The sequence below is a fragment of the Littorina saxatilis genome, linkage group LG2 (genome assembly GCF_037325665.1).
Source record: "Littorina saxatilis isolate snail1 linkage group LG2, US_GU_Lsax_2.0, whole genome shotgun sequence".
Classification (NCBI taxonomy): domain Eukaryota; kingdom Metazoa; phylum Mollusca; class Gastropoda; order Littorinimorpha; family Littorinidae; genus Littorina; species Littorina saxatilis.
Genome location: NC_090246.1, coordinates 34,169,500 through 34,195,262, shown reverse-complemented (window position 1 = coordinate 34,195,262; position 25,763 = coordinate 34,169,500). Strand labels below are relative to the sequence as shown.

The window sequence follows — 25,763 nt, the reverse complement described above, 5'->3', positions numbered from 1 at the left end:
GAGAACGTAAGCAAGGGAGAGAAAGAGAGAGGGATGGATCGTGACATGCACACGACATCAGGATCATGCTCATACACACACACACACATTGAAAAAATGCATCTTTATTCTCTTGTGATCAAAAATCTTGGAGCCTGAGCCACATACAAAGCAAATGAGAAAACAAGTCGCGTAAGGAGAAATAACATTAAGTCAAGCTCAGTCGAACTCACAGAATGCAACTGAACGCATCGCATTTTTTTCCGCAAGACCATACACTCGTAGCATCGTCTGTCCACCGCTCGTGGCAAAGGCAGTGAAATTAACAATCCAGAAAAGCGCGGTAGTGGTTACGCTGAGAAGGATAGCACGCTTTTCTATATCTCTATTCTTTTTAACTTTCTGAACGTGTCTTTAATCCAAACATATCATATCTATATGTTTTTGGAATCAGGAACGGACAAGGAATAAGATGAAATTGTTTTTAAATCGATTTCGGAAATTTAATTTTAATCATAATTTTTATATTTTTAATTTTCAGAGCTTGTTTTTAATCCGAATATAACATATTTATATGTTTTGGGAATCAGAAAATGATGAAGAATAAGAAAAAAGTAATGTTGGATAGTTTTATACAAAAATAATTTTAATTACAATTTTCAGATTTTTAACGACCAAAGTCATTAATTAAATTTTAAGCCTCCAAGCTGAAATGCAATCCCAAAGTCCGGCCTTAGTCAAAGCTTGCTTGGCCAAAATTTCAATCAATGTTATTGATAAATGAGTGTGACAGTGCCGCCTCAACTTTTACAAAATGCCGGATATGACGTCATCAAAGACATTTATCAAAAAACTGAAAAAAACGTCTGGGGATATCATACCCAGGAACTCTCATGAGAAATGTCATAAAGATCGGTCCAGTACTTTACTCTGAATCGCTCTACACACACACACACACACACACACACATACACACGTACACATACACCACGACCCTCGTCTCGATTCCCCCTCTTATGTTAAAACATTTAGTCTAAACTTGACTAAATGTAAAAAGGAAAAGACGCTGAAAAAGATAACATCAAAACACACACACACATCTCTTCAGTTGGAGTTATGTACGCATGTTTAAAATCAGACCCATGAAACAAACCAATTTGAACATGAATCAAAGAAATTAATATAAATTAATAATTTAATATAATTTGACTCCATTACAGTTCACACAAATCAGACTCACTCTGACAAGACACAATGCTGCTGTCTGCAAATGCATGCATTCAATTATTCAGTTACGTCAATACAGTATTATCAATATGGCTTTCTTCGACAAAAATACTGCCAGCATTAATCAAAAATATAATTAAGCAGTAAAACAAACAAAACATATTTTGACTATGCATGAGCCTGTCTGAAGCTTTTTTTGTTCACACTCAAGAAACTTGCCTCTTCACAGGGAATGCAACTCAGCACCTTGTCTTTCTTCTAATGAGTGCAGAACGAGCGTGAGTTTTAAGACATAAAAACAGAACAAGCCCCACAATCAAGCCAGATGCTGCCTCAGAGGTAAGTTTAAAAATATGGTATGCACGCATACAAACACAGGCACAAACAAACAGACAGCAAGCGTAAAAGTAGTCTTCATGTTCCTAGAATGACGTTAATGTCTTGGTGACTTTTTCATCATGAGCAGTGGAAAATAAGGTCCCTGCCAGACTAGTTTGACACGACCTCATTTACATGATATACCCACTAGTGAAGTGAACGATATTGTTATCTCATGGGTGGTCTCACTCACGCAAGTAGGATAAACAGTGTTATTCATACATAAAAAAAAGTAGCACGATATATTTTCATTCAACGAATTTTTGTGACAATTTTTGTTATGACTTTTTGGAACGCATAGTTTGGCAACAATGTATATCAGCAAGTGCTAGACTTGCAGTAAGTAGATGTTCACACACAGTTGATACTTGCTGCAATAAAAATGGCAAGCAACAATTGCAGCATATAGGTTAAAGCTCTCGAAATCGGCGTGTGGCTGCCTAAATGGCGGGGTCAAAACGGTCATACACGTAAAAATCCACTCGTGCAAAAACACGAGTGTACGTGGGAGTTTCAGACCATGAACGAAGAAGAATGAAAAAAAAAATTAAGCGAAATGTTTAAGCTTTATGTCGGAGTGATCACAGAGATACCTTTATCAATAAGTTTACATTAAATATCAGGTAAACAAAAAGATTTTTGTTGGAAAAAGATTCGGAGTGATCACAGAGATACCTTTATCAATAAGTTTACATTAAATATCAGGTACGGTGAACAAAAAGATTTTTGTTGGAAAAAGATTTTGGTTGATCTTCACATTCTGTTTCTGTTAAAGTGTACCATTACTGAGCTGACCTAAATAATCATGTTCCCTATGCGTGGCGACAGCCTCTATAATACAACAACATTTGAACTGTCAACACATAGTTCTCCAAAGTAAATGAAATTATGCACATAAAAACACACATTTTTTTCTCTCTCCTTGGTGCATACAATCTTTTTTGCAGACTATACTAATAAGATTTGTACACCAATGAAGAAACAAAAAAACATTTCTAATCTAAATTTCACAGAAGAAAAAAAAATCAACAAGCACTTGTACCTGTTTCCACAGCTCTTGAGTGCATAGCCAGTAACGATGAAAGAAGAATGATAGACACCTGCTATCCTCTAAATATATCACAGAAATACATGTATAGGCAAATATGGCTTTGTGAACTTATTGCAAACAAATATTTGTGATTGACACAGAGATGCCATTAGTTAGCTTACAACACACACAAACACACACACCCACGCACACACATGTATGCATGCAAGCACACACATACACACTTTCATCCCTGTTTTGTGATCAGTTGGAAGCAATAATAATTACAAATCATTCATGTTGACTATCAGTAACAGTGAAGTTTGATTTAATGTTCCATTGCACTCTTAGTTTCCATTCAGTGTTAATCAGGATTGTCAAATTTTGTTTAAAGAAATAGTGAAGACGCACCAAATACAATGCTAATGGTATCCATCTGCAGGCATCCTTTCCTCTTTCTTTATCCATATCTTACCAACACCCATCTCTAGAAGTCAGCAACAACTTTGAATAAAATTAAAATAAGAAAGGGAGGACAAAGTCATCTTAATGTCCAAAACACATACCACATTTTGGCGGCAAATAGGAGTGATGTTTTATTACTGTAAAACATAAGATTTTACATATGTGACACTTAGTGCCTGAGTGATGTGTAAGACTGAGAAATGTGTAGCGAGTAGTCACTGCAATACTTGTAAGATGACCCTCACCAGATCATGCTATTGCCAGGCCACGCAATCTGTGTGTTAGGGGTTGTGTAGTATCCATAAAAAAAAATGTACGACTAAGCAATCAATGTTCACGTTTAACATTAAACAGACATTAAGATAAGTGTGTCATTGGTTGTATTCTGCCTTGCTTTGTATTGACTGAAAACTGAGAAAACATATAGTTCTGAATGCAACAATTACAGAGCTGCTTCGATGGCACGTGGGCTATAAAACTACAGTACAAGGCTTCACAGTTAAAAAAATAATGGCACCTTCAGTGTTGTTTTCAGGCCTCAGTCTTCCTTCACTGACACAAGTCTTTCGATCTGACACATAATGTTCTGACCCCTGGACCTATACATATTGTCAGTCTAGGTCCAACTGACCGATTATCCTCTTAGTCTCAGAACAACAAAGCACCTTAATCAAACTCTCCACAGGAACATGACTCCATTTCAAAGCTTCCACACCCTCCCTACTAACCCCCACACATGACACAGAATTCTTCATTGGTGTGGATGACTACTTCAGAAGAAGGTACCCTGATCATAAACTTTCATTCACACAAGTTGTACAAAATAAATTGAGCAAACACATCCAAAGCAAGAGCTCGTAGGTACTGTCATAACTCTCATCAAAGACTTTCAATGCCGTTAATCCTACCACTTCGAGCAATCATCCAAATTTGGCCACTTTCAACATTCACCCGGGTTTTGTGGCACTACGTAACAACATTTCTTTCCGCCAGATTCTGCAGACACCCGGTGGGCGCTGGGAACAAAGTTTTTGTCTTCAAGCTGACACAGCGCTCGCATCACGACATCCGGGAAATGGTCCATGATCATCTTGGAGCTGATGAGGATGGTGCTGAAGTCTTCAGGCTGGGCCCAAACTGCTGTGTACTGGGGGTCTTTTCCACACGTTCTGCAAAGAGACACGTCAGTTGTTAGCAGTTTCATTGTGGAACCTCCAGCATAATTAAACAGGAGTCAATTTCAAATACCTATAGACAGTAACATTTTGTTCTCCACATGTTCTGCGAAGAGACATGTCAGTTGTTAGCCTTCCCATCTTTCTTTATTTGATGTTTAACGTCGTTTTCAACCGTTCAAGGTTATATCGCGACGGGGGAAGGGGGGAGGTGGGATAGAGCCACTTGTTAATTGTTTCTTGTTCACAAAAGCACTAATCAAAAAATTGCTCCAGGGGCTTGCAACGTAGTACAATATATGACCTTACTGGGAAAATGCAAGTTTCCAGTACAAAGGACTTAACATTTCTTACATACTGCTTGACTAAAATCTTTACAAACATTGACTATATTCTATACAAGAAACACTTAACAAGGGTAAAAGGAGAAACAGAATCCGTTAGTCGCCTCTTACGACATGCTGGGGAGCATCGGGTAAATTCTTCCCCCTAACCCGCGGGGGGTTAGCCTTCCCATGGCTGTTCTCACTGCGCGAAGAAGAGTCAAGTGCTTGTATCTATAAACAGCAACATTTCTTACGTTTTCAAAATGCACTTTGAAATTCTACAGTTACAGGAGACAGGAGAAAGTGGATTTTTTTTCCCTAATACATGTTTAACTAAAACTAGGAACTTAATACAAGAATCAAATGCACATCTGTGTGATGCCCAAACCACAAGGGAGATAACTGTAACCTGGAAAGTACTCAAGAACTACCGCACAATGAATCCCCCCTTTGAGACCTCCAAACAAGCAGAGAATAAATCAGATCTGAAAAAGGAGGGAATCTTAAAATGGAGGTAAATTAACAGAGGTTAAAAACGAAAAATGTGATAATGCGAGGTTTTAAACAAGTCGCGTAAGGCGAAATTACTACATTTAGTCAAGCTGTGGAACTCACAGAATGAAACTGAACGTAGTCCGCCGCTAGTGCAAAAGGCAGTGAAAGAGACGAGCCTGTTTGGCGCGGTAGCGGTTGCGCTGTGCTTCATAGCACGCTTTACTGTACCTCTCTTCGTTTTAACTTTCTGAGCGTGTTTTTAATCCAAACATATCATATCTATATGTTTTTGGAATCAGGAACCGACAAGGAATAAGATAAAAGTGTTTTTAAATTGATTTCGAAAATTTAATTTTGATAATAATTTTTATATATTTAATTTTCAGAGCTTGTTTTTAATCCAAATATAACATATTTATATGTTTTTGGAATCAGCAAATGATGGAGAATAAGATAAACGTAAATTTGGATAGTTTTATAAAAAAAATTTTTTTTTTACAATTTTCAGATTTTTAATGACCAAAGTCATTAATTAAATTTTAAGCCACCAAGCTGAAATGCAATACCGAAGTCCGGGCTTCGTCGAACATTACTTGACCAAAATTTCAACCAATTTGGTTAAAAAATGAGGGCGTGACAGTGCCGCCTCAACTTTCACAAAAAGCCGGATATGACGTCATCAAAGACATTTATCAAAAAAATGAAAAAAACGTATGGGGATATCATACCCAGGAACTCTCATGTCAAATTTCATAAAGATCGGTCCAGTAGTTTGGTCTGAATCGCTCTACACGCACGCACGCACACACACACACACACACACACACACACACACACATACACCACGACCCTCGTCTCGATTCCCCCCTCTATGTTAAAACATTTAGTCATAACTTGACTAAATGTAAAAAGGGGGAGGTCATCGGGCGTCTCCAAAGAGAGGTTCCAATAGATGATTTGTCGGCTTTCTATGGCTTGTGCAAGAGTACCCAATATTGACGGACTGTGTGATGATATCTTCTGCTATACTGTCGAAACAGACCAATGGCAGAAGATATCATCCCACAGTCAGTCAATGTTAGATATATTGCTAATTCTCTGGACATTTTGTATTTTCTGTAAAGAAATTACAAAAGTATTTGTCTCAGTTTTGGCTGTTCCATATTCCTCCCTCTGATTATTATTTCTTTTTGTTCACTCTTTTCTTGTACTTTTCAGTATTTTAAAATGTCTTTCCTTTCAAAAAGTCTTTAGTCACTTGCTCAACTAAATTCTGGGATAATTACATTTTCATATATATTTGTTTGTTTTTAAATTTAGGTGTTTTTGTTTTTGAAGTGGGGAAGCAATAAAGAGGTCGTCGATATCAAAACTGATATCGACGGAAATGTCGTCGATATCACTTTTGCACTGAGCTCAGTTTTGCCCAATTGACCAATGGAAATCCATGTAACATATGAAATAGCAATATTGACTTTTTCTTGCAAAACCTCGTACAAACATTGGAGGGGCCATATCACTAGCAAGGGGTGTGTTGGAAACATGTGCGTGTTTCTACATGTTTCCGACTCCAATGTGACTCCAATGTTTGAACAAGGTTTTGCAAGAAAAAAAATTGGAATTCGTCTATTGTAGCAACAGCTTAGCTCCTAACTTGTTCTCTTCCAGTTCCACAATGTGCAGGATCTGGCCAGGGGGGTGCATGGGCCACTCCATATGTTGCATTTCATTGGCGTACTCCTCTGCAGCTCTCAGGGCATCCTAGAACAGATACAGTCTGGAGTTTATGTGTGTGTACAATAAGGCAAGAAACAAAAAACAAGAAAGGGTCCGTACTGGAACCTTTAGTCAAAAGACAAAACAAAACATTCACTTCAATGTCGACAATGCAGTCTCTGAAGTGAATAGACAAAAAAGGAAATATGCAACAATCAACAGATAAAGAGCTCCACAGTTGTCTCTCTGATCTCAAGATGGCAAGAATCAAGGAAAAAAGGAATTAGACAGTCACATGACATCAAAAGTGAGTATATCTACAGCAAAGTACTAATTCATTGCCTTAATTTACTTGTTAGGAGCAGCACCATACATTACTACCATTTTGAAAATGGAAGTAATGTAGTTCCAGAACAGCTGCCAAGAAAACGAAAAAGAAGCTGCACATTTTTAACTGAACACTTTTATCAGAAGTAGAGAACAGACAGACTTGATCTGGCATCCACAGATGTATGCAGCAATGTAACATACAAATGCAATGTGAAATAGAAAGCATGTGTTAATATTATGATGTACTAAGTAGCCAGAAAGTGTTATCTTAACCTAATGCAATCAAACAGAATATGTTACAAGTAAAACATGAAAACAAAATATGAATAAAATGATAAAGGTATAATAGTGACAGTATTCTTTCTTTATTTGGTGTTTAACGTCGTTTTCAACCACGAAGGTTATATCGCGATGGGGAAAGGAGGGGGGAGATGGGATAGAGCCACTTGTTAATTGTTTCTTGTTCACAAAAGCACTAATCAAAAAATTGCTTCAGGGGCTTGCAACGTAGTACAATATATAACCTTACTGGGAGAATGCAAGTTTCGAGTACAAAGGACTTAACATTTCTTACATACTGCTTGACTAAAATCTTTACAAACATTGACTATATTCCATACAAGAAACACTTATCAAGGGTAAAAGGAGAAACAGAATCCGTTAGTCGCCTCTTACGACATGCTGGGGAGCATCGGGTAAATTCTTCCCCCTAACCCGCGGGGGGTAGTAACAGTATTGAGACAATCATTCCAACACAATGAAGGAACACATCTGCAAAGCAACTGTGTTTATCCTGAAATATAAGTGGTCTTTATACAACACAAAACAAAACAAAAACCAAATTAATCATCAAACAAACACCTTTTGTTATGCCTACCAACGGTATTCAATCAAATGTCGAAACTGTACAAACATGCCATTATATGAATGAAAGAAAGAAAGGACAAAAACATGCTTTCGGATATAATACTGTACTTTTTTTTTTTTTAATCAGAACAAGTACATGTACACAACATGAACAAAATTAGAAATGTCTAAAAACACCAACAACACCAACAACACCCACACCAACACCAACACCAACACCAACAACAACAAAGTGGGCGTGAAAAGCCAATTGTCCATGTCTGTAATAAAAGTTTGGAAGGATTGGGTAGAGCAGTGCTATATGTTCACCTGCCTCTTTAGAACAGACCGAGACACATGAGAACTACAATGGTTAACACTTTCTACACCACCTATGTTGACCCTTTTTTTTTTTAGCCGAGACCAGCTGTGCTGCAGCAGGTCATTCAGAATTGTAGTAACTGTGTAGGAACTGTGTTGCAACACGCTGGAATGCAGGCGTTAGATCGACTTTACAGAAAGCGACTCAAGTGACTGTGTGTACGGATATATCCGCACCCGGTCAGATAGAGCCATATGAGTGGGTACGGATATATCCCTACCTGGGAGACAATGAGTTAAACAAAATAGGCATTTTGAAGAAAAAGATGTGGCGGGGATGTAGCTCAGTCGGTAGCGCGCTGGATTTGTATCCAGTTGGCCGCTGTCAGCGTGTGTTCGTCCTCACGTTCGGCGAGAGATTTATTTCTCAGAGTCAACTTTGTGTGCAGATTCTCCTCGGTGTCCGAACACCCCCATGTGTACACGCAAGCACAAGACCAAGTGCGCACGAAAAAGATCCTGTAATCCATGTCAGAGTTCGGTGGGTTAGAGAAACACGAAAATACCCAGCATGCTTCCTCCGAAAACGGCGTATGGCTGCCTGAATGGCGGGGTAAAAAACGGTCATACACGTAAAATTCCACTCGTGCAAAAAACACGAGTGTATGTGGGAGTTTCAGCCCACGAACGCAGAAGAAGAAGAAGAAAAAGACAATGTTCGAAAATAACTCTGTCTTTGTATGGGTTGTATAAGAGTGAATGCCCTTGCTTTTAGTGTGACAACAAACAAACCACACGTGCTCCTTGTCCACATGTTTCAGACATATCCCTCACTAGTGCTGATGGGGTCTATGTCGACCAAAAGAGTGGGATTTCCTGTAGGTGGAGTTCCTGTAGGGGGATTCCCTATATACAGGGAATCCCACAGGTTAGAGTTTTTCAATAAAACTTGCAAACCATACTCAAATTTCTAAGAAATATCAAAAAAGATCGAAAAACATCAAATTCTACCGATGTCGCTAAGCATCAGGTGACTTTAAGCGATATCAGCGAAACGCTACAGGAACTACACCCTGTGGTATTCCCTGTATACAGGGAATCCACCTACAGGAACTCCACCAGTGATGGCGCTAGTATTTGTTCAAACCGGTACACAAACGTTTATAATGCAAACTGTCCAGAAAAAAACGGTAGGCTGGTCATTGGAACCAGTAAGAGTCCAACTCAGAGTACTAGTTTTGTTGATTTACCAGCGAAAAAACCCGGTAGTTCTAAAAATCAACAGGTAGGTCATACCGGCCGCCAATTTTGTTTCCGGTATTTTCTCATTTCAACCGGTAATTACCGGTTAACGCCAATACTGTCCACCTACAGGGAATCCCGCTCTTTTGGTCGACATAGACCCCGTCAGCCTCACTAGTGACTGGCCTGTGGATTGTTTGTCCCACGAAAAGCAAGGGTATTCACTCTTTCACAAAACATACAAACCAGACAGAGCTATTTCCGGAACTCGTCAATTACAATTGTTATGAAGCGGAATCTATGTACAAGTCTACACGAAGCAATTTTCCTTAGGAAGCATTACTGTACTATATTCCTGTTGTTTTTAGCACAATTCAGCATTTACAAAAGCACAATGAACATCTCCATCTATGTTTTCCTTTGCATTTATGCCCCAGCTGGGTTTCCCCATTTTGTGAAGGGTGGGTGGGTGGGTGACTGACGGTAGTGGTAAAAGCATGCTTAAGACCCAGTGACCAACATCTCATAGTGGAACCCCCTTTGGAAAACCTTCAGCAGGCATAATAATTACTACTTGTTCAAATGATGAGGAATTCGGTCAGTGTGATAAAATTTCCAACCAGAACTTTTAAAAATACTAGACAATGAAAGAAAATAAGGTTACGTAGTAATACTCAGAATGTCAAAAGGTTTAACAATGAAACAAACAAAAAAGTTGCTTTTCAGAGCAGTGCGTGTCTTATCTTTTTGTGTGTACAAAATTAAGCTACACAAATGAAAAAAAAACATTAATTACTTTGAATAAAAAAGGTAAGTTTACTGCAATTTCAACAAAATCAAATGAAATGCAAAATTGCAGATCTAAAACATAACAGTCTCATGCTTCTCACCGTCTGCTTTCAACCCTTTAGGTATTCTACACATATAAAAATGCACAGAACAGAGCAAAAAGCAAACAAATAGAATGATGGTGGAAAACCAGCTACAGAGGAACCTAAAATATACACTAACATACTGATTCAAACATCCAGTGGCGATGCTAAACATGCAGTATTTGGTAGTAGGCATCTACTCAATCAAAACCATACCTGAAGAAGCAGCTCCTCCTCAGACTGAACAAAGTAGATATAGACAGCTATAGTTATTGTGTCTACCTTGCACACATTTTTGCATACAACGATACTGGTGCACACACATACACGTATGCATTTGCTAAAACACACATACCTAGCTGACACAAATGGGGCATGCACAAATAAATCTGACCTCCAGCAAAATTCAAACATTTTGTCTTTAATCTGTACAATGGCTCTTCTGTTCAAATGTGTGCAAAATGGTCTGATCCTATGCTTCAATTCATGCAACTGTTACCCTCTACATTTGCCAAAACAGATTTGTCTGAGGGATTTTATTGAGAGAGAAAATTAACCTCCAACACAATTTTTCAGTATACATCCTGTTGAGCGTACAGTTACTGTCAGCCAGAAATGGAGTCTTGCTTATTTTACCAGAAAAAAAGAATGCTGAACAGGTTGTTGTCAAAGAAGAGTTACGGACATTTGTAGCATGGCACAGGCAGCCTTTTTTTTCTCATGCAGATTTTTTTCTTTCTGGACTTTGTACTAAAATGATATATTCTTGTATTAAAAAGAACAAGAAAAAAATGTAATCTACTATCCCTTACTTGCAATGGGGAAGTGGTAGTAGAGTACCGTCTTGGTCGACTGTCGGTGAGCGGTGAAACTTCACCTGTGTTTTCCAATGACGAGTCGGAAAACTGGCCGCATTGACACAGCATTCGGAAGCAGCCAGTGGCCAGGATTTTGTGCTGTGGAGCATAGATTAAGGCTTGCATCTTAAAATCGCAAAAAATAGTTTCATTTAATCCGATACGCACAATGCCCTTTACTTGTTACATACAATTACTTTCATGAAACCAAACAGGATAGTGGATGAGTTAATCAGAGATGCACAAATGCGCTCTAATTGCTTGATAAAATTACTTTACAGAGACTAAAACAGAGTTTTCAGCAATGAAAAGCATACCCAAGCTAAATAACCAGACAAAATTCTGAAAATAAAAGTGACAAACTTGCTGTATTCCGTACAAACGTCAATGGGCCAAACTTAAATGATATTCTTATAAAGTACATGCACTTATTATTCTAAGTATACTGTACGTCAACCCCATCTCTACCTCATGTTCCACTTTTTCAATGAAATTTCTCAACCACGAATAAACAAAAAAATTTTAAACATTAAAACTAAAACAAACAAAAACCAATCAAACAAATGATGGTTGCTCACTTTTGGCGTGTTTGACTCGCACAGCGCCCTCAGGACTTTGACCTTCAGGTCACACATACTGGGCATGCCCAGACGTGGCACAATGTCCTCCCCCACGATCACCGAACACACAAAGTCCCGCACATGTAGACTGGCACTGCGACTGTTGCAACAACAACAAATGTATCAAGAAGAGAGAGAGAGAGAGAGAGAGAGAGAGAGAGAGAGAGAGAGAGAGAGAGAGAGAGAGAGAGAGAGAGAGAGAGAGAGAGAGAGAGAGAGAGAGAGAGAGAGAGAGAGAGAGAGAGAGAGAGAGAGAGAGAGAGAGAGAGAGAGAGAGAGAGAGAGAGATAAAGAGAGAGAGAGAAATCAATAAAGAAATCAATAAAGTGAGTTTGCAACAGGTGTGGTATTAAAATCACTGTCCTCCAACATTATTGCAAGGCTGGTTTTTTTTCTGGAATGAGACTTTTACTGTGAGATGAATGATTTTTCATGTAAAAGTTAGAAACTAGCCAGTCCAATTCTTGTTCTTCTTAAATTGGCAAAACAAACGAATGACGAATATCTTGCAAATTTTTGTTTTTGTTGACTGTTCTTGTTTTTAATGTTACTGTTATAGTTATTGCTGTTGTACTTATTGTTGTTGTTGTGACGTACCTCATGAGTCCTCCAGGTGGGGAGTAGGCAAAGCAGGCAAGGTTGTTGTACTGAGGTTTGAGGAGAACGGAGAGTATTGCAGCGGCCCCTGCCCCTAAACTGTGGCCTACTATCACCAACCGGCTTTCCTCCTATCAAGAATTGTGAAGCAAATAAATTAACATCAATATTTCAAAGTCTATGATCATTGTTTGCAAGGAGTAATTTGGGGTTGTAAGTTTATATCTGTCCTTTTCAAACACTAATAAATGACAAAATCACAGGCTACACCTGCATGGCCCGTAACAACCGCCTACTATATCTTACTGAAATCTTATTCCCGAGTACGCTAGTACTTGGGCTCAGCAGACTTTAATTGTGTGTCTGCCTGTGTGTGTGTGTGTGTGTGTGTGTGTGTGCGTGTCTTTCTCCACTTAACAGCTTATTGCTGGGAAACTACTGGGCGCAGTTCGTTCAAAAGTTGATACACTAACTTGATAATAGGTCCGATTGATCGTATTAAAACTTCATAATGTTACCTGGGACCTAAATGCGAAATAATCCACAAAAACGACTCTGGGCGGTGGGCGCAATTCGCGGTGGGATAGAACTGCTGTTCGGCTAATAGAACAGCCAGCCAGTTGGTGGCTTGGTGGAAAGCACGTCCGCCTATGGCCAAAGTGATCCGGGTTCGATTCCCGGCATGGGTGATCTATTTTTTTATATTTTTTTTTTATTAAATTCTCGTTTACTATTCAGACCTGTTTACCCCCATAAGTGTTTTGGAGTAATGCTCAGCCCCAAAAATAGTAATCCTGGCACAAAAATAGTAATCATCCAAAATTCGTCGCCAATTACAACGCACATGACAACTGTGTCTGCGAAACGCAATCATGCACATATATCCACCATTCACAAACAAAACACATCAGTCAGTTTTTGTAGTCATCATAATTTCAAAGAAGATCACACCAAAAGCACATGCATCACTGATTCTTTTTCTTTTGCTCGTAGTAGGCCTTTCTCAGTGTGTCAAGCGCTTCTCTACTGTACTTGCGCTTGCCAAATGAGTGAGGGCGAGACTTCTGACCACTAGAATAAGGCTCTCCAGCGTCTCATCAGACAGACATGATCTCTGGTCAGTCCTGTGCTTTTTCACCCCATTTTACCATTGAAAAAAACAATGCCAAACATGTGAATTAATAAAAAAAAAATAAAAGAATTTTTTTTTAAATTTTTTTTTTTTAATGAAAATCGTAGTCTTGACACGGATAGCGGAATGGCGTATTTTTTGCAGAAAATCGTAATAAATTACGCCAAAATCGTAAGGGTAAACAGGTCTGACTATTGTTTATCCCCGAGTACGCTAGTACTTGGGCTCAGCAGACTTTAATCGTGTGTCTGTGTGTGTGTGAGTCTGTGTGTGTGTGTGTGTCTTTCTCCACTTAACAGCTTATTGCTGGGAAGCTACTGGGCGCAGTTCGTTCAAAAGTTGATACACTAACTTGATAATAGGTCCGATTGATCGCATTAAAACTTCATAATGTTACCTGGGACCTAAATGCGAAATAAACCACAAAAACGACTTGGCGTAGGACGAATTCAAACGGCAACAGCCAGCCTCATAGAACAGCCTGCCAGCACTCAATAGCCTTAAATTTCACTGATAGAATTGTCAGAGTTGGTGGCTTGGTGGTAGGCACGTCCGCCTATGGCCAGTGATCCGGGTTCGATTCCCAGTATGGGCGGTCTTTTTTTTTCTTTTTTTTTTAAATTCTTGTTTACTATTGTTTATTATGAACGTTTTAATGTTTTATTTTACTCTAATAATTTTTTTTATTGTGTAAAATAAATAAATATATTTATTTTATTTTTTTTTTTTTTTTTAAATCCACGTGCACAAGACAAAACACTTTCATACTGGGGGAGCGAGCCAGTCTGAAGAGTACTCGGGTCCAGCGCGAGCGTTTTTTATCAACAATTATGGAACAAAACTAAAATCTTTAATTCAAAGTCTCATAGGTGTCAACCTATACGGTTTGGCCGTATTGCTGTACGGGAAAAATGCATTTTTTACCCAATACGGTGTATAGGAAAATCTATACGGGCAAAAGAAGAATATACGGCGAAAAGAAAAAATTACAGCAAAGTTAAAATGAATGATAACAATGGAGATTGAGAGACAACGATCGACGCTTTCATGCAGACGACTCTCAAACGTTGTCATTGCGCATACTCAGACTCTTTTTCCACTTGACTTCCTATAAATCACTTCCGGTTTCCGGTACATTCTATCAAGCGTCGATCAACAAGCATGGCATCGCAAAGTTATCCTCCAGCTAAAAAGCTGAAAACTACATCGCAAAGTGGATCCGGACGACATCTTAAAGAGTGGGAGAGCCCAATTTTTAACAACGGTGCATACGCTGGATGGATTAAATCTTCATCAGAAGGCCCAGACTACTCGTTTTGTGTCCCATGCAGGAAACATGTGAAAGTGCGTGCCTCTGGATTTTACGACCTGAAGAGCCATTTTTCAACACGTGGGCACAGTACAATTTTATAAGGTCTTGAGCTGTCTAATAAGGTTTTGAAAGGCCTCATATAAGGGCAACACCAATGATAGGTTGACACCTATGAAGTCTATGATCATTGTTTTCAAGGTAATGTTATTTATCCGAACACACAACTGATAAGCACAAGCAAACAGACCCCCTACAAACAAACAATATGTACCTGCAATGAAGAGAAAGCTTTCTCCAAGAGGTGTTTTGATTCAAGTGTGGACTTGATAAACTTGGCACAGTCCAGCATGGCATCATGGCATGTCGCGTCAGGGACACCTTCAAATAACAATGGCACCCCACGAGCTGACAGGTCTGTCAAGGCATCCTTGAGAAAAGAAAAAGAAAATGGAATACATGTATACATACATACAATTGGGTAAATAGAATTTTAAGGTTTTTTTTAAATGGATAACTACATGTAATTACTGCTATGTAAAGAAACTTGGTCTCCGAGAATACACGGAAAAACTTATTTTGTACCAATAATGCAGATGGCTTACCCCCTTGCCCTGCCCCCCCCCCCCCCCCCCCCCCACTCCTGAAGCTGCAATGAAAGGTCACCATTGGGACCAGCCAAAGACCGTCCGTACATTGCAGGTGACCTTTAATGACAGGTACATTTTAATCAAGTTTATAGACAAAATGACATTAGAATGTGTCCTTTCTTGGGAGGTGTCCTCTTATGGGAGGGGCCTCACACCTCACATGACAAGTATACCACTTTAACTGTAACAGAGAGAGTTATGATGCAGTTTACCTGAAGTGATAGTGTTCCCCGGATGCTGATAACAACATTGTTGTACTTTCTGTCCACAGCCACGTAAAATGGTATTTCACGATACTGCAAGTATAACACAACTAGAGTCAAACACACCCGACTTTGCACAATGAACCAGTTATACATTCTAACATCATTTACAGCCTTCTGACAGTGTAATCTACCTTTTGGTATTCTCTTGCTTAAAGGCACAGTAAGCCTCCCGTAAACCATCACAGATACGGTCAGACTTTTACACACAGTACAAACACCCTTTCATTTAAACACTCACCGATTGAGAACATCCTAGGTGCCCTCCGTAAAGAGCGAACAATTTTCAAAGAATTTATTTTTGCGTGGTTTATCTTACCCCTGAGCCATCGTGAACCCGTGTGATCCAGTTTCCCTTTTTCACAATGTAGTCGTCAGTTAGTTATTTGAATGCGACTCGATGTGAGCTTATTTACAATAGCACGTTTTTATGCACGAAACAAACGGCTGTGGTTCACAAGAATTCTAGCGATGGCTTTTGACTGTTGAGAGGAACGGCGATATGCACTGATAAACCGTCGTCTGCTACGACCCTTGCGTGACCCTGCTTCCGGGCTTTTCTTTTTTCAAACTTTCACAACTTCGAACTGTACTGATCTTGTCTTGATGAAAAAAGAATTCTTTTATGATTAAAGAATGTTTGTGTAACAAGCTGTCAATTTATTATTTAGATTTTAAAAGTTAGGTCTAGCGCAAAAACGCACCACGGTCCAAAAACATTTTGATAATCATTGATTCACGGCTATCGCCAGTTTACATCGATAGAATGAGACCCGAAGGGAAGTAACTCATGTTTGACCTGAGTTCAGGATGGGTCCAAAAAGTGTTCGAGACAATCTGCAAAATTAATTCTTCAAAAATTGCACCTAGGATGTTCCCGTTTGGTGAGCGTTCAAATGGAAGGGTGTTTGTACTGTGTGTAAAAGCCTGACAGTATCTGTGATGGTTTACGGGAGGCTTACTGTCCGGGCGTGAATTCCGGTATTCATAACAGCCGTCCAGCACCAAAACGAGGCGCCATTGTTGTTGAGGACCAAGTCCACGAAAATAAATTCTTTGAACATTTCTCACGCTCGACAGAAAGCAGCCAGGATGTTCCCGTTTGGTGAAGATTCAAATGGAAGTATGCTTGTACTATATGTAGACGCTCGGGGAGCTCTGTGATGGTTTACAGGAGGCTTACTGTGCCTTTAAACCAATGTTGGGATTAACACAGTATTTCTTTCTTTCTTTATTTGGTGTTTAACGTCGTTTTCAACCATTCAAGGTTATATCGCGACGGAGGGAAGGGGGGAGATGGGATAGAGCCACTTGTCAGTTGTTTCTTGTTCACAAAAGCACTAATCAAAAATTTGCTCCAGGGGCTTGCAACGTAGTACAATATATGACCTTACTGGGAGAATGCAAGTTTCCAGTACAAAGGACTTAACATTTCTTACATACTGCTTGACTAAAATCTTTACAAACATTGACTATATTCTATACAAGAAACACTTGACAAGGGTAAAAGGAGAAACAGAATCCGTTAGTCGCCTCTTACTGGGGAGCATCGGGTAAATTCTTCCCCCTAACCCGCGGGGGATAACACAGTATTTATAATCATTGCTTACTTTTAATAATCATTGCTTAACATAATCAGTGTCCTACGTTCGTTCTGAATATTCAGAAGAAAATTCTAACAGATGATGAAAAGCATTTACAAACTAAGCTTATATACAAATTAAACCTGCATCTTTACTTGTACCATACCCTGTTATGAAAGCTGACATAGATAAGATCCTGGTCTCTGACTTTGGTCAGTCGTTTGATGGCGGCTGTGTGGCATTCACAAATGTTGTCAGAATGCACATTGTTTCCTGGTCGCATACACGCACAGCATCTGTTGCAGGACAACAGTAAACAATAAAATTTAAAGATAAGTGCATCTGTATTTTGTGTACTGTACTATCTGATCCAAATGAGAAATGTGCATATACAAAATTATCTGAATCTTTTGGGAGATTAAACTCAAGTGGGTGTCACAGTCAAATATTACCAACACATTTCTGTCACAAAACTAGATAAGGTTAAAAGCAAAGTACATGTAACAAGCAAAATTCTACCATAAAACAAGAGGCGAAGCCTTCAAGGCTCACGTAAGAAATCGACAAACAGTAACACAAACTCAATCACTCCGTCACACATACACACACACAGTAAGCATAGGTGACACTGTGCAAGAAAGCGAGACACTAGTGACTAGATCTAGATCTGTCTGTCTGCATGTAGCCTACTTACAGGGACACGACTGCCAACTAGTCTCGGCCCGCTCAAAATAACAATGACCGAGACTTTCAGTAATTCCTTCGCGTGACGTCTAACCCTCTTACGTCATAATGTGACGTCTTCAAATGACGAAATGTTAAAGTTTCTACCACAGACATACACACGCACGCACACACAGACAGACAAAGTTACGATCGCATAGGCTACACTTACGTGAGCCAAAAATGAAATCAGAAACAAGGCACAACGATGCACATCAAAAATGACACTAAATTGTGCTATATCCGTAACATACCATATGAAGTAATACAAAAAAGCGTTACATATCTTTCACAGCACATATTCTAAAACTCCCCCATCCCCACTATACAGAAAAAGTAAATCATAAACAACAAGACTGTGGACTGAGAGTCGCTATTTATAATCGTGACGAAATAAATAAATAAACTATAGAAAATATATCACTTTGTGAGTTCATGAATTTAATGCATCAATGAAAACAACATTTAAACATATAGATCTAAAAAAATTAATAAATACAATTTAGCAACATCTTTATCTATTGATAAATGTACCTCACATTGCACGGTATTTCAATCAGAAAGTGTGGACAACTGAAAAAGTCTGTATCAGCCATACCACAAGGCAAAAAAAAAAAAAGTCTGTTTACGGTAACATAGGGGTCGGGATTTTTATTTTTTATTTTTTTCCCCCCAAAAAACATATTTTAAGTTATTTTGCCCAAAAAAAACAACTTTTTTTTCCAGGGTCGCGCGAAAAAAATAGGGTCGGTCGGGATACCGTAAACAGACTTTTTTTGTGTGTGTGGCCTAAACTGCTATAAATGCAAGCAGAAAATATACATGTATTGTATCAAAGATAATTGCTGTTAAAAATTCCAAACCATTCAAACGCTCAAAGGAAAAGTCAATCCATGATAGAAAAAAATAAAACTTTTAACAACAAAATATCAAAAACTCCTAGAGCCTGGAGTGCATTTTACTTTTATTATTATTGTATAAAAAGTCTGCCAAAGCAAAGACCACAACATGCAAGATTATTACATGTTAATATGAACACTCATTGAGTCACAAGGGTTCATGTCAAATAAAAGTTAACAAGAATGTCCCGATAAACAGAAAATGACACAAACTGTGAAACATTTCCGATGAACACATTAAAACCATGCTGTACAAACTTGTCCAAGAATTTGTTAACAAAAATGCACAAAATGCGTTTCTGAAAAAACAACAAGTCTATGATAAATAATAATATAATACACAAAAAGTACATACATTTTTTAGCTGGACAGTGACCACTTAAATCGCAACAAGAAATTGACGGAAAAAGGTAACAAAAGAAACAAAGATAGATTATGCATTCTCTCTAAAATTAAATCATGCAAATTACTGTGCTCCTACATGATTGAAGAGATTTAAACCATGGAGAGAAAAAGGCGCAGAACAAAAAACAATGACAGGAGTGGGTAAAATCATGTGTAATAATGAACACAGTTAGAAAGAAAGTGTCCAAAGTTAACATGATTTTGGTTACTACATCAGTACATGTACATCCACTGCTCAAAGCACCACCCAAACTACACACTCAAAAGTTTCAAATTCTCTAATAAAACTTACGATGCAAAATAATTTCTTGCAAACTCATGACGATCTGGGTCTATTGGTTTCCCCGGATTATTATAAAAGAGGCCTCTACCACCACCCATGTAAGTCAATCGTCTTGTCAGGCCTCGGAAATAGGGTTTCAAAATACTTGGTGCCAGGTTGTGGGTTGAATGGCTGGAGAATGAAACAATACAAACATGCGTTCACAGACAACAATGCAGTTATGCTGAAGAATGCACTGCATCAAAAGCAGGCTGATGTATGGTTACAAAATACAGTGTTAATAAACCCCAAGCAGAATGAACGATAGACAATCAAACAAACAGGAAAACCTGCTAAACGACCCCTTGGTTGGCTACCCTCGTTAAGTCTTGGTTTTTTTATTTCAATAAGCATTTCATAATGCTGCCTTTCATTGCATTTCAAAATGTTTCTTCAAGAATAAAAGCTACAACTGTTGGCTCAACTTTCTTTGTTATTAATAATTGCAGTTTATACACGTCAGCAACTTATGACAAGATGAATTAAGTACTGATGGAGAATAATACAATTGATAAGATTCTTTTTACATTTAGTCAAGTTTTGACTGAATGTTTTAACATAGAGGGGGAATCGAGACAAGGGTCGTGGTGTATGTGTGTGTGTGTGTGTGTCTGTCTGTGCGTGTGTGTGTGTAGAGCGATTCAGACTAAACTACTGGACCGATCTTTATGAAATTTGACATGAGAGTTCCTGGGTATGATATCCCCGGACGTTTTTTTCTTTTTTTTCGATAAATGTCTTTGATGACGTCATATCCGGCTTTTTGTAAAAGTTGAGGCGGCACTGTCACACCCTCATTTTTCAATCAAATTGATTGAAATTTTGGCCAAGCAATCTTCGACGAAGGCCGGACTTTGGTATTGCATTTCAGCTTGGAGGCTTAAAAATTAATTAATGACTTTGGTCATTAAAAATCCGAAAATTGTAATTAAAATTATTTTTGTATAAAACTATCCAAAATTACGTTCATCTTCCGATTCCAAAAACATATAGATATGTTATATTTGGATTAAAAACAAGCTGTGAAAATTAAAAGTATAAAAATTATGATCAAAATTAAATTTCCGAAATCTATTTAAAAACAATTTCATCTTATTCCTGGTCGGTTCCTGATTCCAAAAACATATAGATATGATATGTTTGGATTAAAAACACGCTCAGAAAGTTAAAGCGAAGAGAGGTACAGAAAAACGTGCTATGCAGCACAGCGCATCCGCTACCACGCTAAACAGGCTCGTCAATTTCACTGCCTTTTGTACGAGCGGCGGACTACGGTCATTGTGAAAAAATGCAGTGCGTTCAGTTTCATTCTGTGAGTTCCACAGCTTCACTAAATGTAGTAATTTCGCCTTACGCGACTTGTTATTTCCGTCCCCTACAGAACATGGAACTGGAAGAAATTCTGAAAAGTGACATGGGAATACTTTTCATAAAGCAGCACAAAGCAGGGAAATCGATTCTACCAAAAAAGCACAAGAACATGCGTGTTACTCCAATAGCAGCTTTTACATTCTTCTTGACAAGTAATTATCCTAATAGATCTGCCAAGCCATGAGCATGCACAGTAGATATACAACATGCAAGCACACTCTACAATCACCTGCTGTTTTGAAGTTGACTGAATTGAAGGGTAAAGGAGGGATGATGCAGGAATGGGTTACAGGGAACCAGAGAAACGTTTTGCTCGTCAGTACTGTACTTCATAACTTAAAAAGAGGGGCGGGGATGTAGCTCAGTCGGTAGCGCGCTGGATTTGTATCTAGTTGGCCGCTGTCAGCGTGAGTTCGTCCCCACGTTCGGCGAGAGATTTATTTCTCAGAGTCAACTTTGTGTGCAGACTCTCGTCGGTGTCCGAACACCCCCCGTGTGTACACGCAAGCACAAGACCAAGTGCGCACGAAAAAGATCCTGTAATCCATGTCAGAGTTCGGTGGGTTATAGAAACACGAAAATACCCAGCATGCTTCCTCCGAAAACGGCGTATGGCTGCCTAAATGGCGAGGTAAAAAACGGTCATACACGTAAAATTCCACTCGTGCAAAAAACACGTGTACGTGGGAGTTTCAGCCCACGAACGCAGAAGAAGAAGACTTAAAAAGAGGGGGAAACTTGACCAGCATGCACTTCCAGCCTAACTTTTCTCTACCTCTCTCAACCAGCACAACCCTCCTTTCAATTCCTTTTCAACAAAATTGTAAATACTCTTGCACTAAACAAATGTATAATTACCTGCATGATGCACAGAGTCGACAGAGTCCCGTGAATAAGTTGGAGTACATGTAAAACGGCCACCCATAACTGCCGAGGGCGAACTTCATGTAGTGGGTCATCATGGGAATGGTCATCCAGCTTTCCTGCATCACCCCTCCGTTGATCATTACTGACCGTGACCCCTCACCCCTGCTGTCATTGGCAAGGGCGGCAGACCCTGATTGGTTGCTTTGAGGGGGGTTTATGATGATTGCCGAGAGGTCAGCCTCAATGTGTTCCTGCTGTTGTGCGACCAGCATTAAGCCTGCAGCGATGTCTGTGGGAACTAGGTCTACACCCTAGAAAATCAGAACAAATACCATCAAGCATGATTATAAATTGTCTGCATGTACTTACTCAGTGACTGGTACTGAATTTGTACTGAACTATAGGCAAAGTTATCACTGCATACACACTTTGGATGCTAACTTGCACACACTCTATGATATATAATAAAAAAATAAACAATACCAAATTTTAAAAAAGCATTTTAACACATTTATCAGATCAAGTAAAAGAATTATGTTTTTGTTGTTTTCTTTTTTTTTGAAAGAACCACTTACGTTATAAGAGAAAGGGAAAGTCTCAGAGTTCAAAGGGAGGGGGGAGGGATGGAAGACAGAGCAATTGAGGGTGAGAGGCAGCCAGCCAGACAGAGACAAAGAAAACAAAAAATAAAGTTGCACCTAAACTTACATTCAAAGCGTGTATACATGTATAAAACCAACGTACCTTAAAGAAATCAGCGACAAGTTTGGATACATCTGAAAATGCAGTATCGTTGTCTTGACTGTGTGCAATGCAGCAACAAAGGCAACGACATCTGAAAAAAACCAGCAATAAATGAATTTATAAATGATTCAGAAAAATAATTGAAAAAAAAAGGAACATTATATTTAAAACCAACACCTTTAAGCCCAGTCTGAATATCAGTAATAAATGTCAACACATTTCATCACCACACACAAAAATAAGCAAATAAAATGTGTTCTTCTTTTTCTTTCAAGGTTCCTCATTTCTTCCATCTTGTCAATGTCTAAACATACAGTGTTAAACTGAAGGGCAGACTATGTTCAAGGTTTTCTGCCAAAATAGTTACAAAAACATCTGACCTTGTCTCCCACACATGCATGTTCTTGGACTTGCTGGAGTGTATGAGGTATTCAGAGCCTTTCTTGGACATGGTATCTCCGACATTCAGCCTGTGCTCTGCAGAACCCAGGGGGTCAAACACCAGTAGAATTCCCACAAACATCCAGAACCCCACAATCCAAGCGCAGATCACCGCCCCTTTTGCAGCCCACACCACTGTCCAGTCACAAGAAAAAGAAACCCCAAATGCCCAGTAAGTAGCAAGAATTATCCACACTGCCTCTGGAATCAGTATGATGGCTTTGGCGTAGAGAAGATTGCTGACATGTCGCCGTGGCCGACTGTCACGAATGGTGCCACGCATACTGACCACCATGATTGCCAGGCTGTTGAGTATGCCTATACTGAGAAGGACGATGGTGCCGATGTAGTAGTCGCGTAGAAGGTAGCCATTGGGGCAAGTGAAGCTTCCATGGTGAATGCCAAGCAGTATTGAGATGACTAGCAGCCTGAAACAGAACAAAAGCTCATCAGAAAATATTTCCAGAGATCTCCTAGAAGGTAAAATGTTAGTATCATATATGTCCCAGTGTAGCAATCTGAAGTTTCTCCTTCAACCAAATTTCTCATTCGGTCACTGCATGTGCATGTGCAAACATGGAAGAGAAATCGCACCAGTCTTTTTCCCTCAACCATCTTTCATGCCATCTGGCCGGAAAAGGTTGCCCTTCGTTGCAACATGTCTGATTGTAAGTGAGCAGGGAAAAGCAAATTACCTCTTATCTGGAGATGTCAAAGAATGATGTGAGATGAAGATTATGGAGACTAAACAGATGATGCAAAAATTGTGTGGACGCGCAGGGACAGGTACGTATTTTCTAACCAAAAAAAAAACGAAAACCATATTACATCTAAACTAACAAAATTAATCTTCAAAGTGAAGTTTTGGACTTGCCTGTGAGTAGTCATGACTGATTCATGCTACATGCATCCTTATTTTTGTGTTTAAAGCCGGATTTTTGACGAAGTCAATGCAACAATTTCAATGCAAGGGAGGTAACTCTTGTTAGCCTAATGCACACCAGTATTGATGACGTCATACACACATGGATACATACACGATTGCGCACGAAAAGGGATAACTTTCATCAGTGATAAATCTGTCAAAAACCATTTTCAAATCATAACTGAAAACAACAATGACGCTCACATCGTCTGTTTTCAGTGTTTTTGTGCCTTAGAAGTTAGAGTTCACTTTCTTCAATTACTTCCGCTCCTTCGTAAATCCTCATACAAACACAAAAACAAAGCCATGAACGGTGAAAATTGCAGATTTAAGTTATGATTTCAAACAAACATGTCAATAAAACACGATGAATTTGTCTAATTTCTAATGAAGTTTTCGGGGTTTTTCGGAGGTTTTCGAAGAAAAGTAGTACTGGCAGGGACTGAATGAGAAAGCTGGTTGAGAAAAAAATTCAGAGAGCTATACACTGACAATATCCCAGATGATCCCAACCAGTATATCAGCAATAAAAATGGCTCAGCCAAACTCATTCTGAAAACGATGCCCTAATCCACATCTTCCAAATCTCTTGGAACGCACAAAAAGTTGTAGGCAAAAGCTATACGCACTCCGAGTGTATACAGGATCAATGAGTCTGTATACACTCCGATAATGAAAAGCTCTGTTACAAATCTGTAGCCAATTAAATGCCTCCTAAAAAGTCGTTAAAAGTAGCCAATGAAAAATCAGTCTGACGTATGGACTTCCGCTATCTCTTTTTTGGTGTCGAGGGTTGGCAAATAATGTACATTCACATAGTATACAACCGTTTCTAAGTCGATACACACTCCAAGTGTGTTCCAAACTCTGACAATAAACTGCCGTGAAGGATCAGTTTCGTGTGTGTGTTTGTTTTTGTCTGTGTTTGTTCCCAGCGTACTTTGATACCATGAATCAAAAGTGAAGCGTTCCTATCGCAAAGTGGTGTCGAATGGCAAATTCGCGACCAGAAGTTAACGCCGGAGTGTATACAAGATTCTGACACATGTCTACACTCCGAGTGCGTATAGCCAGTGCGAAAGAAGAAGAAGAAGAAGAAGAAGAAGAAGAAGAAAGTTGTAACCCCTATAATCGCAATCGCCGCTCTCAAAAGTTCTCTTGACCCTTTAATTCCTGGGCCAGCCCCAGTGACAACAGTTGTTGGGACGCATGGTATAAATTCAACAACAACCGGACAGATTATATGGGGGAATAAGCTGTGGCAATGACAAATAGGCTATAGCACGTACGTACAGTCCCCCCTGAAAAAGAGAACAAGGAAATAACTTACCATGAAAGTCGCAAAAAGAACTCCGCAAGGCTTGGAAAGACAAAGTCGTCGCTACCTATGGCCCAATTACGCTTTAACATATGTATGCCCGGCATTTTGAGGTCATTGGAACATCGGAAATCGGATCGGGTCTACTTTACTGGTTGATAGGAGTAGCTACTGCGTCTCGTGGATGTCAAAACAATTGTAGGCAGCCATGACACCGGAAGATAGGACATTCTGACGGTGCATACGTATTTTTAGTATCTGTAAAGTACATTTCTACCTCAAGCTATTGCACACGAGATGTGTGTATTTTTGTTTCTAAGAAGTTGATTCTGTTG

The 25,763-nt window shown here is 39.1% G+C and overlaps 1 protein-coding gene across 3 annotated transcripts; it reads right to left on the bottom strand.

Moving 5' to 3' along the window:
* Nucleotides 1-88: 88 nt before the first annotated feature.
* On the bottom strand, nt 89-25,648 carry LOC138958827 (diacylglycerol lipase-beta-like). 3 transcript variants are annotated; one of them, XM_070330129.1, is made up of 14 exons: nt 25,441-25,648; nt 23,125-23,613; nt 22,745-22,835; nt 21,992-22,311; nt 19,733-19,894; nt 17,580-17,709; nt 15,780-15,863; nt 15,192-15,347; nt 12,477-12,607; nt 11,838-11,979; nt 11,215-11,358; nt 10,619-10,642; nt 6,730-6,836; nt 89-4,248 (listed from the first exon to the last, which is right to left on the bottom strand). In XM_070330129.1, exons 1-14 carry the CDS (start codon nt 25,533-25,535, stop codon nt 4,020-4,022), a joined length of 2,304 nt encoding a protein of 767 aa, XP_070186230.1. In that variant the 5' UTR covers nt 25,536-25,648; the 3' UTR covers nt 89-4,019. The 3 variants fall into 3 exon arrangements, with proteins under 3 accessions (XP_070186230.1, XP_070186231.1, XP_070186232.1); XM_070330130.1 differs by lacking the exon at nt 10,619-10,642; XM_070330131.1 differs by lacking the exon at nt 19,733-19,894.
* Between the last annotated feature and the right edge of the window lie 115 nt (nt 25,649-25,763).